At 38.6% G+C, this 16979-nt stretch overlaps 1 protein-coding gene across 3 annotated transcripts; it reads left to right on the top strand.

The window, feature by feature from the left end:
- Positions 1 to 26: 26 nt before the first annotated feature.
- Positions 27 to 16963, top strand: LMLN (leishmanolysin like peptidase). 3 transcript variants are annotated; one of them, XM_068687612.1, is made up of 17 exons: positions 27 to 342; positions 453 to 550; positions 657 to 687; positions 1329 to 1411; positions 1887 to 2004; positions 3167 to 3336; positions 3974 to 4079; positions 4312 to 4406; positions 5127 to 5244; positions 5928 to 6035; positions 7635 to 7711; positions 8354 to 8464; positions 9152 to 9281; positions 9913 to 10072; positions 10720 to 10850; positions 11583 to 11793; positions 12764 to 16963. In XM_068687612.1, exons 1-17 carry the CDS (start codon positions 211 to 213, stop codon positions 12856 to 12858), a joined length of 1974 nt encoding a protein of 657 aa, XP_068543713.1. In that variant the 5' UTR covers positions 27 to 210; the 3' UTR covers positions 12859 to 16963. The 3 variants fall into 3 exon arrangements, with proteins under 3 accessions (XP_068543713.1, XP_068543715.1, XP_068543712.1); XM_068687614.1 differs by having other exon boundaries at positions 9149 to 9281; positions 12950 to 16963; XM_068687611.1 differs by having other exon boundaries at positions 9149 to 9281.
- Positions 16964 to 16979: the final 16 nt, after the last annotated feature.

Below are 16979 nucleotides of genomic sequence, written 5' to 3'. Positions count from 1 at the left end.
AAGAAGCTTAAAACAGAAATTTTCAGGAATTTGCGTGACAGCCCCGAGCACTCCCCCCCCGCCCCAACCCCTCCACCACAGCCCTGAGGCGGCCGCCGCCGCCCAATCACAGCCCGCCTCCCGCCTCCGCCCCGCCCTCCCGGCCGCTCTGCGCTCTCCGATTGGCGGCCGGCGCCGCCTCCATGGCGACGCGGCGGAGGGGCAGCCAACATGGCGGCCGGCGGGCGCTGCGGGGCCGCGGGCAGGGCGCTGCCGGCCGCCCTCCTCCTCCTCCTGCTGCTGGGCGCCGCCGCCTCGCCCCGCTCCTCGCCCTGCCACCACCGGCCGCCCGGCCGCGGGGAGGTGAGGCCAGGCCGGGAGGGGGCAGCTGGGGGGCTGGGGCTGGGAGGAGGAGGACGGGCGGGGAGGGAGGGAGGGTGAGGCGGCGCCCACGGCTGTGCTCCCCGCGGCAGGTGGTGTACGGCGTGCCCCTGGCCGAGGATCGCCTCGTCAGGAGGGACGTGGGGCAGCGGCTGCGGATTAAGATCGTGTACGACAGGAGCGTGGAGGAGTGAGTACGGTGTGCTGTGCTGTGCTGTGACCCCTTTTTGTCCTCATCCCGCAATGCAAACCCTAGTGGCTAACGCTATTTTTTTTCTTTCTTTCTTTTTAAACAGTTTGCTGCCAGAGAAAAGGCACCTTATAAAGGTATGGGCTCCTTCTCTTTATAATTTCTATGTACGTGGGTGAAGTCAAGGTTTTACTGATGTGATTAAGGCGTTTCCATATCCTCTGGTCAGGGAAACGAGGGTTTGGGTACAGACTGTTTCTCCCAAATCCTCCCACTGCTACGTTAAATATTATTTAACAGGTGCTTGCTATATCCCAGCACACAAAGCTGTCGATGAGCAGGACCTACATAGCTTCTAACAGTACCAAAAAACGATGAAAATTCTCTAGGAGTACTTTAAATATGCCTGCTGGCGTCTTCTGATTTATTGTGCAAGTAGGCAGTAAAAGAGAGGGCAGCAGCCAGGCTTGGAGGTCGCAGAGACAAGCTGCAGGGGAATCTGTGATGGACAGTTCCCAGTGACCTGTAAGATCGGGGCTGAAATGAAGTCAGCCTCTTTGAAGCTGTACATCCGAATTAATACCAGCTTCCATCTTGCTTTGTCATTCCGATAACTAAATACAGAAATGTTGGAACTAAATATTTCTGAACTTAGAAGTCTGGATCTCTGCTATTCTGCTATACCACAGCATTAGCAAGTTTCATGTACCTAGGCAGTTAGTGGTTGTAAGTTATGTCTGCACTACCACTGGGTGACTTTTATTTTTGTTCTATTTAGAACAAACTTTTTCCACAAGCTATATCTTACTTGGAGAAGACTTTCCAAGTGCGCAAATCAGCAGGTACTATATTGCTAAGCAGGTATGTGAAAGTTTGTTGAAAATCACTTGCTGCATTCAATATTTAACATTGCATTGTGTAGACATTAAAGTAAGAATAGAATAAGAGCATACGAAATGCTCTCCTGGGTCAGACCAGTGATCCATCTCTCCCAGTGGTGGGAGATGATCATGGAAGGTCAGCAAATTTGTGCTTTCTCCTTCAATAGCAACACCTATTTTTGTGGTATCAGAGAAGTTAAAGAGTGTCACGCTGCTTATTTCCTTTTGTGTGTACCCCCGTTTATGAACCTGTTCCAAATCTTTTTTTTTGCACCTGTAGATACTCTGTTAACAACTGAAATATTGTCTTCCAGAGTAGTGTAACATTTTTCAGCATGGAAGTTGCAACATTGCTATGTTAAAAGCATGTTACAGTGTTGCTGGGTGCTGTAAGATTATGCTAGTTTCATTTTAATTCTAAAACAATGCTAACTGTCTTTCATGTTTGATTGAAGGCAGTGTGCAACAAACCAATATCTAAGGAGGAAAGCTGATCCTCACAGATACTGCCGAGTGGCCTGTGCAAACCATACGAGGTGTGGACCAGTTATAGTTCCTGAAAAACACCTCCAGGTAAGCTGAACCATCCAGGTGCTTCCTAACCTTTGGAGGAGTGCAGTTTGTGGAAACTACTTAAAATGTTAGTGCTGCTAGTACACTCACAAGTGATTCAGCCCGGAGAAGAGAAGGCTCTGGGGAGACCTTATGACAACCTTCTGATACCTAAAGGTATACTAAAGGTATACTCTGTCAAGGAGTATAGTGAGAGGACAAGGAGTAGTGGTTTTAAACTGCAAGAGGATAGGTTTAGATTAGATATAAGGAAGAAATTCTTTACTGTGAGGGTGGTGAGACACTGAACAGGCTGCCCCGAGAAGCTGTGGCTGTACCGTCACTGCAAGTGCTCAAGGTCAGGTTGAATGGGGCTTTAGGCAGCTTGGTGTGGTGGGAGGTGTCTCTGCTCATGGCAGGGGGTTGGAATTAGATGAGCTTTAAGGTCACTTCCAACCCAAACTGTTCTGTGATTCTACAATTCGTTTTGCAGGAGATAGCTTAAGTTGTTCTATTCTGTCACTTGAATTTAGTTAGTGTCTTTAGTTTATGATGTTGAACTAAAAGTCATGGAAAACTGGAATGTTTACTGTTCTTCAAGTCTGTGATATAGAAAACTATACACATAATGAGATTCAAAGTGTATGAAATGGCATGTAGTTGCTTCATTATTCTCCTCGGTCAGTGAGTCAGATTTTCACAGAATTAATCATAAATTTTGAATCAAAACAGTGGTTTTCGATGAACAAGGAGCATGGTGCAGGAAGTGCTTGTAACTTGTTTTCTTGCATGAATTTTTGAATCGACTACAGTATGTGATCACCAGATTCCTTTTAGCTTGACATTTCAACTGCAGCATTAAAAATATATTGCATTAAATGTGAAATGCAATGTCTGCTTATGTATATACTATTTCTGTGAGCCAAAACTTTTTAATTAATCTAGCTTGGCAAGCACCTTTTTTTCAACAGCTGCCACCTTCCTAGCTTTTAAACAAAATGGCTAGTCTTTTAAAAGTTGTTCCCTGGCTCTGGGTTTGTTTACTCTTGTCACAGGGAATTTTCTCATCTTCCGCTGTCATAGGCTGGGGTTTATTCTTGGCTTCCAGCTAGTTGTGTTTTGTTCTACAAAACTTCTATCATAGCTGATGTATTTTAACTGTTTCCTTTGAACATTGTCAAAGCAATGCAGGGTGTACAATCAGAACGAACGGCACTTTGGCTTACCTGACCAAGAAGGGGTTCGAGATGCTGACTTTGTGCTTTACGTCAGTGCTCTCACTACTGAAAGGTGTGGCCATGAAAACATCATTGCATATGCAGCCTACTGCCAACTGGAAGCTGAAATGGACAGGCAAGTATTCTGTCTGGTACAAACTTTCTTTAGTTAAACTTTCAATTGTATATATGGAGTTAAACTGTCTGCCTGTGTTGTGTATAGGCTAACACAGAAATCATTGAAATAATGCCAAATACTGCATTCACGTAAAAGCACAGAACAATGGAATAACGCTTAACCCATAAAACAGACATCTAAGTCAAAAATAATCTTCTGCTGTCACTGCCTGAATTTTATCTCACAATCCTGCTTCTGTTGAAAGAAAGGTCATACTTTCAAAAACTTAAAGAAAAAGGCAAATAGCCCCTGCTTACATGGCTTTTGTTTCTCATTTGGTTGTAGTCACTTCAACAGACATGTTGTACCTCTGTAATGACTACACCTGAAATTCAGATCTCCTGTACTGTTGTCAGTAACATCTGTGCTGCATGTTGGTATACAGACTGATCCCATCCCTCTTCCCCTTTTGTAGCAATAAAGTCACGGGATTGTTAACAGACTAGTTATAATTAGCTAAGGGAAGTTATTTAGAAGCACTTACATTTACATTAGTCTTTAGTTTCCAGTGTTGCTTTCTGCCTCTTCAAGTGAATATGAATTGAATTTGCTAGTATTTTACTGAAAACAATATAATTTTAAAACCCTCTTCCAGGCCAATAGCAGGATATGCTAACTTGTGTCCAAACATGATCTCAACGCAGGCTCAGGAATTTGTTGGCATGTTGTCTACAGTGAAACACGAGATTATCCATGCACTGGTAAGGGTTGGTATTATAGAACACATTTCCCTGCCCTGCAATTTGTGCCTTCCCCCTCACATCTCTCCTGCTTGTTGCAAGAGAAGCGTGTCTGGTGAGGGTAAAGCTCTTGCATTGCCTCTCTCAACTCGTGTGTTAATAGTCTACCTGCTGCGTACGAGAACTTTTCATGGCATTTGACTTGGTGTGTAAATGTCTTACTGAAGGTTTCTGTTTGATTTTGAACTTGCAGGGTTTCTCTGCTGGACTGTTTGCATTTTATCGTGATGATGATGGAAAACCTTTAACAACAAGATATGCAGATGGACTCCCTCCTTTTAATGAAAGGTATTTCATATTTTTGGACCTCTCAGTACTCTCAGTGCTGAAGGGATGTCTTCAGGTTGCCTTTTTAGATATATTCTTGCTGTTAGCCTGTTGAAAATCCAACTTGATAGCTTTATTAGAATTCTTTGTATTTGTTATGTTCAAACGCTGTTCTATTTTTATTGTAGTCTTCCTTTACATTGGCATTAAACATTTACCTTGTAATGCATGGGGATGATTTAAGAAACAATTTTAGTCAGGAAGCCTGAAGTTAAGCATTGCAACAACCATTGCTTAAATTTAGAGGTTTTCTGAGCACCGCACTCAACTGGCACTTATATTTTCTGTAGTCTGTCTAATATCAGCGGAGGTAGGTTTTTTTTCAGGCACATATCATTTGAGGTCTATAATTGTGCAGAAATGGCAATGCCTGTAGTCTGCTGCTTGATTTTTCTCCCTTGTTATTGAATAAACAATTTGCAGTACATTTTTGATAACTGTAGAAAATATGTCTTGAGTATACAGACATCTTTTTAGTAATCTTACTTCAGCGTGTTAGATCAGAGCTGGCTATGTAATAAATCTTACAACAATTATAATGTATCTTACAAAGGAGAAGTGTTGCACAATTTAAAAGAAAGAGAAATGGAAATTCTTAATTCTAGTTTTTAATGGAAATAAAGCTTTGTACAGTAGCGTGTGTTTATCAAAACATCCATAACTTACACATTCTTCTTACAGTCTAGGTTTGTATCAGTGGAGCGATAAGGTTGTTCATAAAGCAGTGAGGTTATGGGATGTACGTGGTGGCCAAATGCTTCGCCATACTGTTCACCTTCTGGTAACACCTCGTGTAGTTGTAAGTGTTGATTAACTTAGCTGTACACTATGTATGTCATAACATTCTTGAGTCACAATTATTTCTCACTCTTTTTAAGCAGTAATAAGTTAACTTTAAATAGTTTTGTGTTATTTTTTTTTTTGAATGTATGGCCCAAAGACTATACAATTATGATGATCTAATTAGTTGAGAAGGGGCTATCCAAGGTGAAAAAGAAGTGAAGGAAAATGGCTGGCAGTATGAAATAAATAACTCAATAAATGAGACAATGAAGGGATTGGGAAGTAAATTGTAAACGGTTGAGCAAAATTGATATTGTTGCCTTAATCATACTCTTCAGAGGCTTTCCTGCAGACTTAGGCATCTTGTATTCCAGTTGCCTTAACAGATAGTGCTGTTACTGTTTTTCTAGTTTAATTTCATCCAATTTAATATTTTTCTTTTAAAACTTTTCTTTTTTTTTTTTCTTTGTAGTTTTATGCATTACAAAATAATGCATTGAACATTTTGTAATGTTTAAAAAGGGAGTACTTAAATATTTTTGGAAATCCTTCTCTTCAAATCCTTCCCACACCTCTAACTTTTTTTTTTTTACCCCAACTAAACATATACTAAGTGTAATATATTTGGTATTGAAAATAACTTCTAATCATATTTGTCCACAAATACTTATGAGTTGTGTTGAAATGTTTTCTTTCTAGGAAGAAGCTCGTAAACATTTTAATTGTCCAATCCTAGAGGGAATGGAGCTTGAAAATCAAGGTGGCATGGGTACTGAGCTCAATCATTGGGAGAAGAGGTTGTTGGAGGTTGGTGCTAATATTAGGAATGGAGGGGGATTTGGAAAAGCCTGCTCCCCCTGTCTTTATTTTTAGGTTTATAGCGGTATTCACCAGAGCCTTGAAAACATAGGTATGAGAAATACCTCACTGAAATATATCACATACAGTGCTAAACTGGAAACACTTAAATGTCCAATTGCTAGATAAATTTTATTTTACTTCCTTGCTAAATCTCAGAATATGAGTTTCAGATAAGATGACTGCTGGAAAATGAAATCTCTTGATTTTTGAAAAAAATGAAAAGTCAATTAAGTTTTGTCATGCTTCTTGATTGTTCTGTCTGTTCACTATCTGGATTTCATCTTTTGACATGTCTCCTTAGGGTTAGGTTTTGCCATCCCTATTCCAGAACCTCATCTGATCAAGGAAACACTTATTTTCCTCCTGATGCTTAAGCTTATTTTTATTTATAACATTATGTGATATTTTGGGCAGAAGTATAGTTTATAATTATTGTATGAAGTGAGGTAAACCATAAGGTAAATGCATCAGGACAGACCTTTTCATGGAAGTAAACATGAAAAAATACATATTTCAGGAGACCAAAACAGCTGATTTTTCCTGCTTTTTGGTAATGTTTCTTGTTCAAGGTCAACTAGAAGGGCTGCCATTAAAGTAAGGATAATCTAAAGGATTTAATAAGATCAGCCCAAGGGACACTATTAGCAGTCTTGTTTCCAGAGAAAGTTTGTATCTGGAAAGTAACCCATATGGTTTGGTTTTGGTCTTGATCCTTCTCTCATTAAATATTCTAGTGATAGTACCAAATTTGCTGTCTGCAGATGGTAACTATTCCCAGCCATGCTAGTGGAGAGGGAAGGCTGGAAGACTACGCTCTGAAGAAATAGTAAGTGAGAAAAGTTTGGTAATAGGAATCCCAGAGCTGTGTAATTAAGGGTGAGCAACTTTTGTTGTAAGCCAGAAGCTTATTAGCTGGAAATGACTGAGCTGAAAGAAGACACATGGGTGTTAAAACTGTCAGTTGATTATTAGGAAACTCAGAAGTGTCCAGAGTTACTCTTTGAGGATGTTGTGAGCTTTTAAAGTAAGATGGAAAATATCACTACTGGACTAGTAAAGCTTCACGTAGAGTTCTGTGTTCCTTTAGTCCTGTGTTCTTCTCTCCTGAAAAGGACCTCTACAAATACTGGGAAAATTGAAAGTCAGTCTTACCCCCCAAAAAAACACACCACTACATGAGCTTGGCTTTCAACTTACCCAAAAAAGGACAGAAAAGGGGGCATGATTGCTATAAATAAATATGCAAGGAGGAGTTTAATTTACCTAAAGAAAAAATAAGTACAGATTGGCCATGAATAAGGTTCAGCTGGAATTTGGCATAAGATTTCTGACTCATGAGACTTTGAAGGGCAGACTGGGAAGGGCGTTATACCTTTTGATCCCTTTTATGAAAGAGGTTGGAAATGGAATGTCTATAATAAGAAGGGACTGGAACTTCTATGCCCTTGAATGCGTGGCTCTAAAATAAAATGCTTTTTCAAAGCAGGCGTTTTCTTACAATACTGATTTTTCAGGAGCTTACTAATAGTAACTTGTAACTTTCAGAATGAAGCTATGACTGGATCCCATACGCAGAACCGAGTCTTTTCCAGGATTACCTTAGCATTAATGGAAGACACGGGGTAAGTGTTAATAGGAATAATAATGGTGTGGTGTTTTTTTTTTGTTTGTTCAAGTGTGTTTGTTGCACTTGATGTTATTTGGAATTGATGCACTTGTGTTTATTCATCTGCCACACAGTAAATAATTGGCAAATAATTGGCATAACCAGCATGACATTAAACAAGTAATTATACCTTGTATGTTAATTTTTCTTCACGTATATTAAAAAATCCACTCTTAATATAGCCATAAAAGCATGCGCGGCAATGCATAGTTCTGTTTGCAGAGTCTGTTTTCTATTTTCTCTTAATGTAAGTCTTTTGTCAGTTCCACGTAGCACTTTTTTTTGTCTTTTTTATAGACAGGAAGCATATGTGGAAGAAAAGCAAAATTGCCTAAAATTTTATCTTTCTGTATGCATTAGTCCTTCGTAGACCAACATGCATTGCTGTCAAACAAATAGACAATGAAGTTTTCATTTAGCTCATTGTGAGTTGAAAAATAGTGAAATTATCATACTTTATTATTAGGTAGCAAGGAGTTATTTCCCTGTTTTATCATTTGAAAACCTTTAGGCATCGTATAAACTATTTTGAACTGCTCTTTTATTAATTATAACTCTAATTTTTAAATTGTATTCTCATTTTAAAATACCTTTGCAGTTGGTATAAAGCAAATTATAGCATGGCGGAGAAATTAGACTGGGGACGTAATAAAGGCTGTGACTTTGTAATGAAGAGCTGTAAGTTCTGGATTGACCAAAAGAAACAAAAGTAAGCCATTGTTTTATTTAAGAAGGTGGAAGACTGATGCTTGTTTACACTTGTCCTTTTTTCAAATGCAACTCAGTAAAAAGTAATACACAAGGAATGCTCTCGTAAGAATCTTCAGAGTGCACCCAAGAAGGAGCACACCGAATGTATTGAGAACAGTACTATTTTACCCAATAAATACAAAGACAAGCATCTTAGGAATGTATTTGCTCTTTAAGAGAACTGTGTTTTGGAGTTGGGTGGAAGGACTTTGTCTAAGTGTTGCTTTCTTATTTTGTCCTTTTTAATTGTAAAACATTATTGGCTGCATTTACATTACTGGATTTTACCCAAAGCTCCAGAAATAGGCTTTGTTTTGGCTATCATACTTCTTGTTCATTTCAGTACTTGTAAATTTGCTCCATTGCAGCCCTGTTTTGTTTGTAATTTTTTCTTTAAAGTTTACAAAACAATGTTATTGAAACTATATAACTAAGCACGTTGTTACTTTGTTTGCTGATCTGATATTCTTTAAACTAGGAAGTTTATAACCAAATAACAATAATTAGCCTACAGACAAGATATTGCTGCTTCTTTGTGTGCTTCAAGTATTAGGAAGAGCAGGGATAGTCAGAAAAACTGCATAGTTTAGGTTAACTGCTTTTTGTAAACTTATGTTACTTTTGTTTTTTTTTTTTTTTTGAGGAGGCAATTAATCAGTCCGTACTGTGACACTTTGAGAAGTAATCCTTTGCAGTTAACCTGCAGACAGGACCAAAGAGCAGTAGCAGTGTGCAACTTACAGAAGTTTCCAAAGCAGTTACCTCAGGAATATCAGGTATAATGAGTCGTAATTTACTAAATAACTAAGTATTTGCATTACTGTGTTTTGCAGCCAGGATGTGTGTTTTTTTTTTGTTTTCTTCTGAACTAGTTGATGAGAGTAGATATTGTGAAAAATGTCTGCTTACTCTATTATAAGAAGCCTGGAGGCTTTAAAAAAAAAAAAAAAAGCCTTGTGATTGTTAATAAAACGATAGGGATGTTGCTTGACTGTCTAAGCACGTTTCAGTTGAAAATGTTGCTGTGTAACAGAAGTCCCCCATAATGTTTTGTCTGAGGTATTTCTTCAGCTAATCTGTGCCCTCGTGTCACTGCACACTGAAACGTTTGCTTCCCAGAGATGACTGTGATTGCAAGAGGAGACAGGGGGCAGTGCAGGGCTAGGGAGTGATACATGTAAATATGGATCTTTGTGCATTACTTGCGTATTCTTAAATAGTCTATGCTCATCTGTTCGGGGTATTCTGAGTTGCTGTTAAAAGCGCTCCTTAGAAGTAATGGATGTTCTTACAGCTTTAGTGATTGGTTCTATTAAAAAATTAAATAAATAAAAGCAACAACAACAAAATAACAGCTGTACGCTTTTCTCTGCACCAGCTGTCTCACTGCCTATTTTGTTTTTGCAGTATTTTGACAATCTTAACGGAGTACCAGCAGAAGACTTGCCTTATTATGGTGGCTCAGTAGAAATTGCTGACTATTGTCCTTTCAGTCAAGAATTCAGTTGGCATTTAAGTGGTGAATTTCAACGCAGCTCAGACTGCAGAATAATTGAAAACCAACCAGGTAAGCTTCCAGAATTTAGTGTTGTATTTAAGGGCCTGTATTTGTTTATCTGGATTACCTTGTGAGCGTTTGCTTCCTAGGTGTAAATGAAATACAAAATTGCATAAGAGTTGAACAGAAATTATCCTCAAATGATCCAAATACAAGACAGAGGTTACAGGGGGAGCGTTGTTCAGTTGCTTTTGAGTCTCTCTGGAAACAACTCTACTTTCCACCTTTGTAGTCTTCTATCCAAAGCAGGGAGCCTGACAAATTACCAGAGCATGGCCCTGCCTCCTGGAATAGCACATGAACTCTCAATATAGCAGAGCTCCAGGACACTGCAGGATATTACCTGTGTGTGCAATTCTCTCAAAGCCAAATGAACAAACACGCTCTCCCCTGAAGCCAGCAACCACAGCTGGCACTCCCTGGGAGCAAACATTTCTGTAGAAGCGTGTGGATAGTGTATTTTTAAAACCTTGGTTTTCTTCATGCTTTACTCTGTCTGAGAATTATTGTCTTGAATATAATGATTAATGGTGTGAAACATCCCAAAAGTAAACCTGGAATTGCCTGTAGAGACTGACTAATTATGGCAAATTAATTTAGTGTGGACTTCCTTTTCGCCTGGTAAACTGAGGTTCAGTATATTCTTTCCACCTTAGATCCTACAAAAAACTATGGTGCAGAAGAATATGGACCAAACTCTGTATGTCTTATTCAGAAGTCAGCTTTTGTCATGGAACAATGCAGGAGGAAACTCAGTTACCCCGACTGGGGTAGTGGGTGTTACCAAGTAAGTACATGTGCTGTGTGGGTTCTTTGCTTGCTTCACTTTTGTAGTAACACCAAAGAGAGAAATCTGATATAAAATGCAGGCTATGGCTGTTAAAACTATGCACCTGGACACCGTACATGATATTATCTTCCTGAAAGTCACTAGATTATGACATGCTTTGGAAATAAGTATTTTCCAACTGTGAGTCTGTAGTTCAGATCATGTGTGCATCAAGTCAAGCACATGGCCACTGGGCAGACTTGTGTGTTACTTCCAGTCTTGCTAGGACTTACCTGTCTTACCTGAGGACTAAGTGTCACAGGGATAAGTGAGAATACTTTGGAATCTTCTGTTGAAGTTTTACATTAGTTAAATCACTCTGATTTTCCTGCTGTGGAAAGCACTGTGCACGTGTCACTTTTCATTATCCTCCCTCTCAGGGCTATCTCACTTAAAGCTGTTTCTTTCAAAGGCAGCACAACTCTAAAAGCATGCTCATTAGCAGAAACAGAATTTTACTCAGTCTCAGTTGATTATCTATATAATCGCATGAAAAGGGTACAGTCAGTGCTTCAAAGCATTTTTAAACGAATAGCTGCTCTTAGTGCATTAAAATAGCTGCACTTAATCTATGCTGTATGCAGGCTGTTTACTGAATATTTTATTTCCTTATTGAAAGAACTTCCAACTCCCCAAGCATATTTCCAATAAATCATAATACAGACCTTACGTTTATTCCTTTCTTTTAAGGTTTCTTGTTCTCCACAAGGACTGCACGTTTGGGTCAAGGACACTGCGTACTTGTGCAGCCGCTCAGGTCAAGTATTAACAGTGAGCATTCAGATGAATGGCTGGATCCACGTTGGAAATCTGGTTTGTCCAGCCTGTTGGGACTTCTGTGACTCCTGTCCCCCAGAGCGAGATCCTCCAGCTTCTAACTTATCAAGAGTTGCACCAATTGGTAGGTTGGCTCCTGATTTCCTGTTCTGGAAAACATATCATTTTAATAACTTTCAGAATCATCACCTTGGTGCAAAATGAGTACTCGCTTATATAAGTTCCTATTGGCAATATTAACGCAGTAATCCAGGACACAAATGACAGGTGTCACTTTGCTTTTTGAAGGAAGAAAAGAACCTTAAGTTGCTGACTACCAGTTACTGTTTTGTCTAGAGTTGATTGTGTAAAAAGCCACTTAGTGAAAGAGAACAGTCCTTACAGTATTTTTCACTAGAGGATAAATTCTAAGCCTTTAATCAATTTTGTAATTGTTGATGTGCTGTCTCTACTGCAGGTTTTGAGGAAAAAATAAACCTGTGTAGGTAACCTGTACATTTAATTTTTTTTTTTCAACATGTTCTGGGGTTTGTGTGTACCATTTCAAGTCTTTGAAATGGGAACGTTTCAGGGGTTGGTGGAATGACTCCTACAGATCAGATTTTAGCATGAGAAAGCTGTAATATAGGAGACTGACATCTCCCTCTCCCAGAGAGACAGCAAGTGTGAATTCAAACAGATTCACATCCTAGGAGATGGGGGGTATTTTTAAAATATATTAATATATATGCTTATATATGTGCATACATATAATACACTTATATAACATAATATATAAAATGCTTATGTATCTAGTCTTTTGAGTCTGTGATTTTGAAATGCTGCTTATCCCCAGTCATGCATTAGTAAACTTCCTGTCCTTTTCTTGCCATACTGATACATTCAGCTCATTTGTTCTCCTAACTATTATTAGTTATTGCAGAAATTAATTTAATTTTAAAGGGAATAAATCATGTTATTCAGCTTTTATGAATTGCTGTCCTTGAAAACTAAAAGTAAATCAGTTCAGATTACTACAAATATGTTTTTGCTCTCTGGTTATTTTCTCTTAAATATGAAATATAAGCTTCATGCTGTCTTGTTTTTTATTTTAGATTTGTGCTCCTGCTCATCTAACCTGGTTGTAACCCTTTGGCTGTTGATGGCTAACTTAATTCCCCTGCTAACGGGATTATTTCTCTGCGCATAGTTTCAGCAGGGAGCAAGAAGATGTTCCAAGATGGTATACCACAGTGTTGTACTTCTTACTGTGGAGCACTGAGTTTTTTTTGTCTCTGCAGGCAGCTGTCTTCTCCTGAACCTCATCTCTCCCGGCAAGTATCAGTGCAGACAGTAGTCGGGAAGTTACTGACAAAAGCAGCCAGAGTTTGAGAGGAGGAAAATTTACCTTGTCATCTCAATAAGTGCCAGTATTTTCCTGAATTGCAACCTTTGGTTTTGTCACAGTAATGAGATCCCCTGTGCCAGCTCTGTTAGACTACCTGGCAACTTGATCAAGATTTGAAATGAGAACTCTTCTGTAGTAGAACTTGGGTTGTTTTTTTGTTATGTTCTCTGTGTGACCGGTAGCAAAGCATCCTCAAACTGGAAATATACCTCAGTGGTTTAGTCAAAAGCCATGTGAAAATCAGTTACTGTTACTGCGAATAACTCAGACCCAAACAGGTGTGGGAGGTTTTTGTTTGGGTTTTGTCCATTCCTACAATGTATACAATGTATATTACATTGTATATGAGTAAATTACAAATCTTACAATTATTATTATTATTATTTAACATATTACAATGTATATGAGTAAAATTAATTTAATGGAATAGACTGGTTGTTGGGAGTTGTTTCCACAACTGGATTCTGTAGCTTTGAGACTTCTCAGAATTAATGTTAATTTGCAGTAAGTTATTTACTTCTTGAGGTTCATGTAAACCTTAGTGAATGCACAAAGTAGACTTTCAGACTGATAACCATGACAACTGTCTAGAAATCACATTTTCATTTAGCATGTGCCAGTTCTACTGTACGGTGTAATAACATTACTCTGAGGATATTCAGAAATTCAATTTGCTAGGCAAATGCATTTTATTACTGACGCCAGTCTGTAAAATTGGGGTAGGTTTTATTTTATTTTTCTTAATAATGGCATTATTTCTTTAATAATATCATCATAAATACATTTGTTTTACTTTTTGCTGAAGGCCAAGCCAGTAGCTATGGCAGCTATAATGTTATAGAACTATACTGACTCCTCTAGGCCAAAAATGAGTATGTAAAGAGATGCCTAATCTGTTTTTTTTTTTTCCCCTTTTCTTGGACATACAGTTGATTATTTCAAATAATTCATAGTATTTGGATTATGTTAGAGAATCAGACATTTTGAACCACACAAGGGCACACCTTGGTACAAAATTCATCTTTTGAAGGACAAAATCTACTTGAGGTAGGAAATGAGCAAAATCTGTCTTGCTGAGGACAGCTGCTCTCTACAACACTAATGAAGGTGTTTTTCTTTGTTTCTGACCCTAGATGACATGTTACAAATAATCCTGCTTAGCATAAATGAAAGTTATGTGGTCCAATCCATTGTCTGTCCTGTTTGTCCAATTTCATTCTTGAGAAGGTACTAAACCTGAGGGAACAGATGGGCCACGTGCACTGAAAATACAAAGGTGGGGAGAAGGATGATGATACACAACTTGTTTAAGGCTTGATCCCCTTCTAATACGGAAGGGGTAGGGAGTAAAATTTCTTTAGCTACAATTAAGCTTGTTTAATAAGAACTTCCATTGTAATCATAAGGACACTGAAGAAAATCTTTGTGCCTACCAGATTTTTTTTAAAGACGCTTTTATGACACTGCTGAGGTGAATAAGCTGCAACTTAAAACTGTCTGAGGGCATCATGGTTGAGAGAGTACCTTGCACTGGGCTAGTTCCCCTTCTTAACTGCAGGTTATGCACAGTTTACTTTGCATTAAACAAGGCCTAGCTTAGCCTTAAATAGGTGTTTCTGAGAAGCAATACAAATTAGGGATCAAATGCTTTAAACGTGTACAAGTTTGAATTAAGAAACACTCAGATTAGTAGGTGAACACTGATAATTTTAATATATGCACAATCAACAGTCAGTATAAATGGATTCATTGAAAGCGTAAAGGTTTGAGAATATATATTAGGTCCCAGAGGTTGTGATTGTCTCTTGTCTGGTGTGCAATAATACAGGTTAAATGGTATCACTCAACAACAACACTTTTTATACTTGAAAAGAAATTACTGGTTATTTTTTCTTACTGTGGAATATTTGCACTGTCTGAATTTTCTGGTTAAATTTATAACTGTTAAACGTTTTTAAATGGTGTTTATTTATTGCGCTTGGTATTTGATATGCTAGTCTGTGTAAGTGAAGTGTTATATTTAAGTGAATTTTTTTTTATCTTCTACGCAGTTGTTTATCTTGAGGGCTTTTCTTCTCTCTTCCTGAGAATTAACTGAAAACTGAAAGATGGCTTGAAACATTGATGCTTACCTACTTCTGAATTGTATACATTCAATTAAAGAAAGAGGCTGTAATGCGTTGTACCTACAGGGAAAATCTGTCTGGCTGTCAGCGTCCGTGTAGTCAGCTTCACCGGTACCTGCTGAATAGCTGCATTAGTGAGTCCAGCGAAGTAAAACTACTAAAGCCTTAATAATCTGAGATTTCAGTTGTAATTTCTTTGACATGCAGTCCTTAAACTGGCTGTGAACTACAGAATTGGAAGTGACTTTAGGGGACTGGGGAGGGAAGGTTAAGGTTTGCAAAAGCCAGCGGGTTACCTTCTGTCAGTAAGCTAGCAGCTGTAGCCTTGTAGGAACTGCCAAGAAATGTGTCACGTTCACTTTCAGGTACGAATGAATTCGTGACTGTCAAACGAGTTCAAGTAAAGCTGCCTACCTCAGTTCTGTTTGTCTTTCACTTAAGCTTCTAACCCGCTGTTGTGAACTTCCAAGTCTTAAGATGAATTAAGTAAAAACATGTCTCAGGTTTTTAAGAGCAAAACAGTAGGGAGCATAAGCCATTTTTGAGTGTAGAGCACAGCTAAAATTGTAGCTTAAAGCAACCATTTGTATAGCCTTAAGCGCGGTTTCCCCAGTAAAAGTGAATACCAGTTTTAAATAAAAACAAAGTTTGCAGGCAGCTACTTTCAGTTTCCTGAACATATAGGGGCAAGTCCATCATATTGAACCTCTTACATGTGAAATCTTTTAAATAAAGCCCAAATAGGCTTTTGTGTGTTCACCAGACTAGCTAGCATTATTCCCAGGACTTTTGCTGCCCTAAGAAATAAACAAATCGTTTATCTGCAGCCAAACCATGCCCACTGCTTTAATGTGAAAACACGTTCCATGTTTCTCTATGGAAGTAAATTAGTCTTGCAGCCTTTCCCGCCCCCCCCCAGCAGTTCACGTTTCTAATATTTCAATTAGAAGTCAAGGCTATTAACACTTCAGGAAAAAAATTTCTAGTGTTTCAAACAATTACAAGGAGGAAGGATTGCTTTCAGCTGGAGTATGCAGTGACTAAATAACACAGAAAAGCAGGCAATTCATTTCTTTTTGAAATGAGGTCTTGGGAGACTGTTAAGGCCTCAGATATAGGTGAACTACCAAAATGGAACTTTGACTCCTCCCATTAATTAACTGCTGGTGCAACACAACTCGTTATTTTTGTTGTGCTCTAGTAAATTAGGAAGGTTGATGTCACCTGAGAGCAGACACACCAACAATCCCTTGCTTGCAAGGGCCAGTTGTTTTTAAATCTTCCTGTCCTGCGAATCTTTCTGCTTTCAGTAGAGAGGAATGCGTGTGTCCTTTCTTCCCCACGCTTCCTGTGAATGACTTTCAGCCAAGCAGGTCAACGTCTTTCCCATGCAAGATCTAACAACCAGCTTTTGCTTGGCTGAGTGCTTGGGTGAACACTTGCACGTATCGCTCTCTGGGACTGGGGTCTATTTTGTATATTAAGTGATGTGATCTTACGCCACCAGGGTTCCAAGTGCAAATGTTACCCTTTTAATGTGAAGCTTACCTTGGAGATAAAACAACTGTTTTGAGAGAACTGGCTGACTTTGAATATGCTTCCTATTTTGGTACAGAATGTAAATATAGAACAAACTATTTTACTTAGATTTTGACTGGATTGAGATATAAGGGCTAATTTTGTTATTTATGAAGTAAAAGTTGTCTTATTTTACTGTGTAAAAGTATGTCATACAAAAGAAAAAAATATGTTAATCAATAAAAATGTCTGTAGAAAACTGACTCTTCTTGTCCTTTT

Source organism: Anas acuta, chromosome 6 (genome assembly GCF_963932015.1).
Source record: "Anas acuta chromosome 6, bAnaAcu1.1, whole genome shotgun sequence".
In the NCBI taxonomy this organism is placed as follows: Eukaryota; Metazoa; Chordata; class Aves; order Anseriformes; family Anatidae; genus Anas; species Anas acuta.
This window is presented reverse-complemented; position numbering and strand designations above follow the sequence as displayed.

Coding starts and splice junctions, on each gene's coding strand:
- LMLN (XM_068687611.1), top strand. CDS start 211: ATGGCGGCCGGCGGGCGCTGCGGGGCCGCGGGCAGGGCGCTGCCGGCC. Junction 3,337..3,973: donor CTGGAAGCTGAAATGGACAG/GCAAGTATTCTG, acceptor ACCCTCTTCCAG/GCCAATAGCAGGATATGCTA. Junction 10,851..11,582: donor GGGGTAGTGGGTGTTACCAA/GTAAGTACATGT, acceptor CTTTCTTTTAAG/GTTTCTTGTTCTCCACAAGG.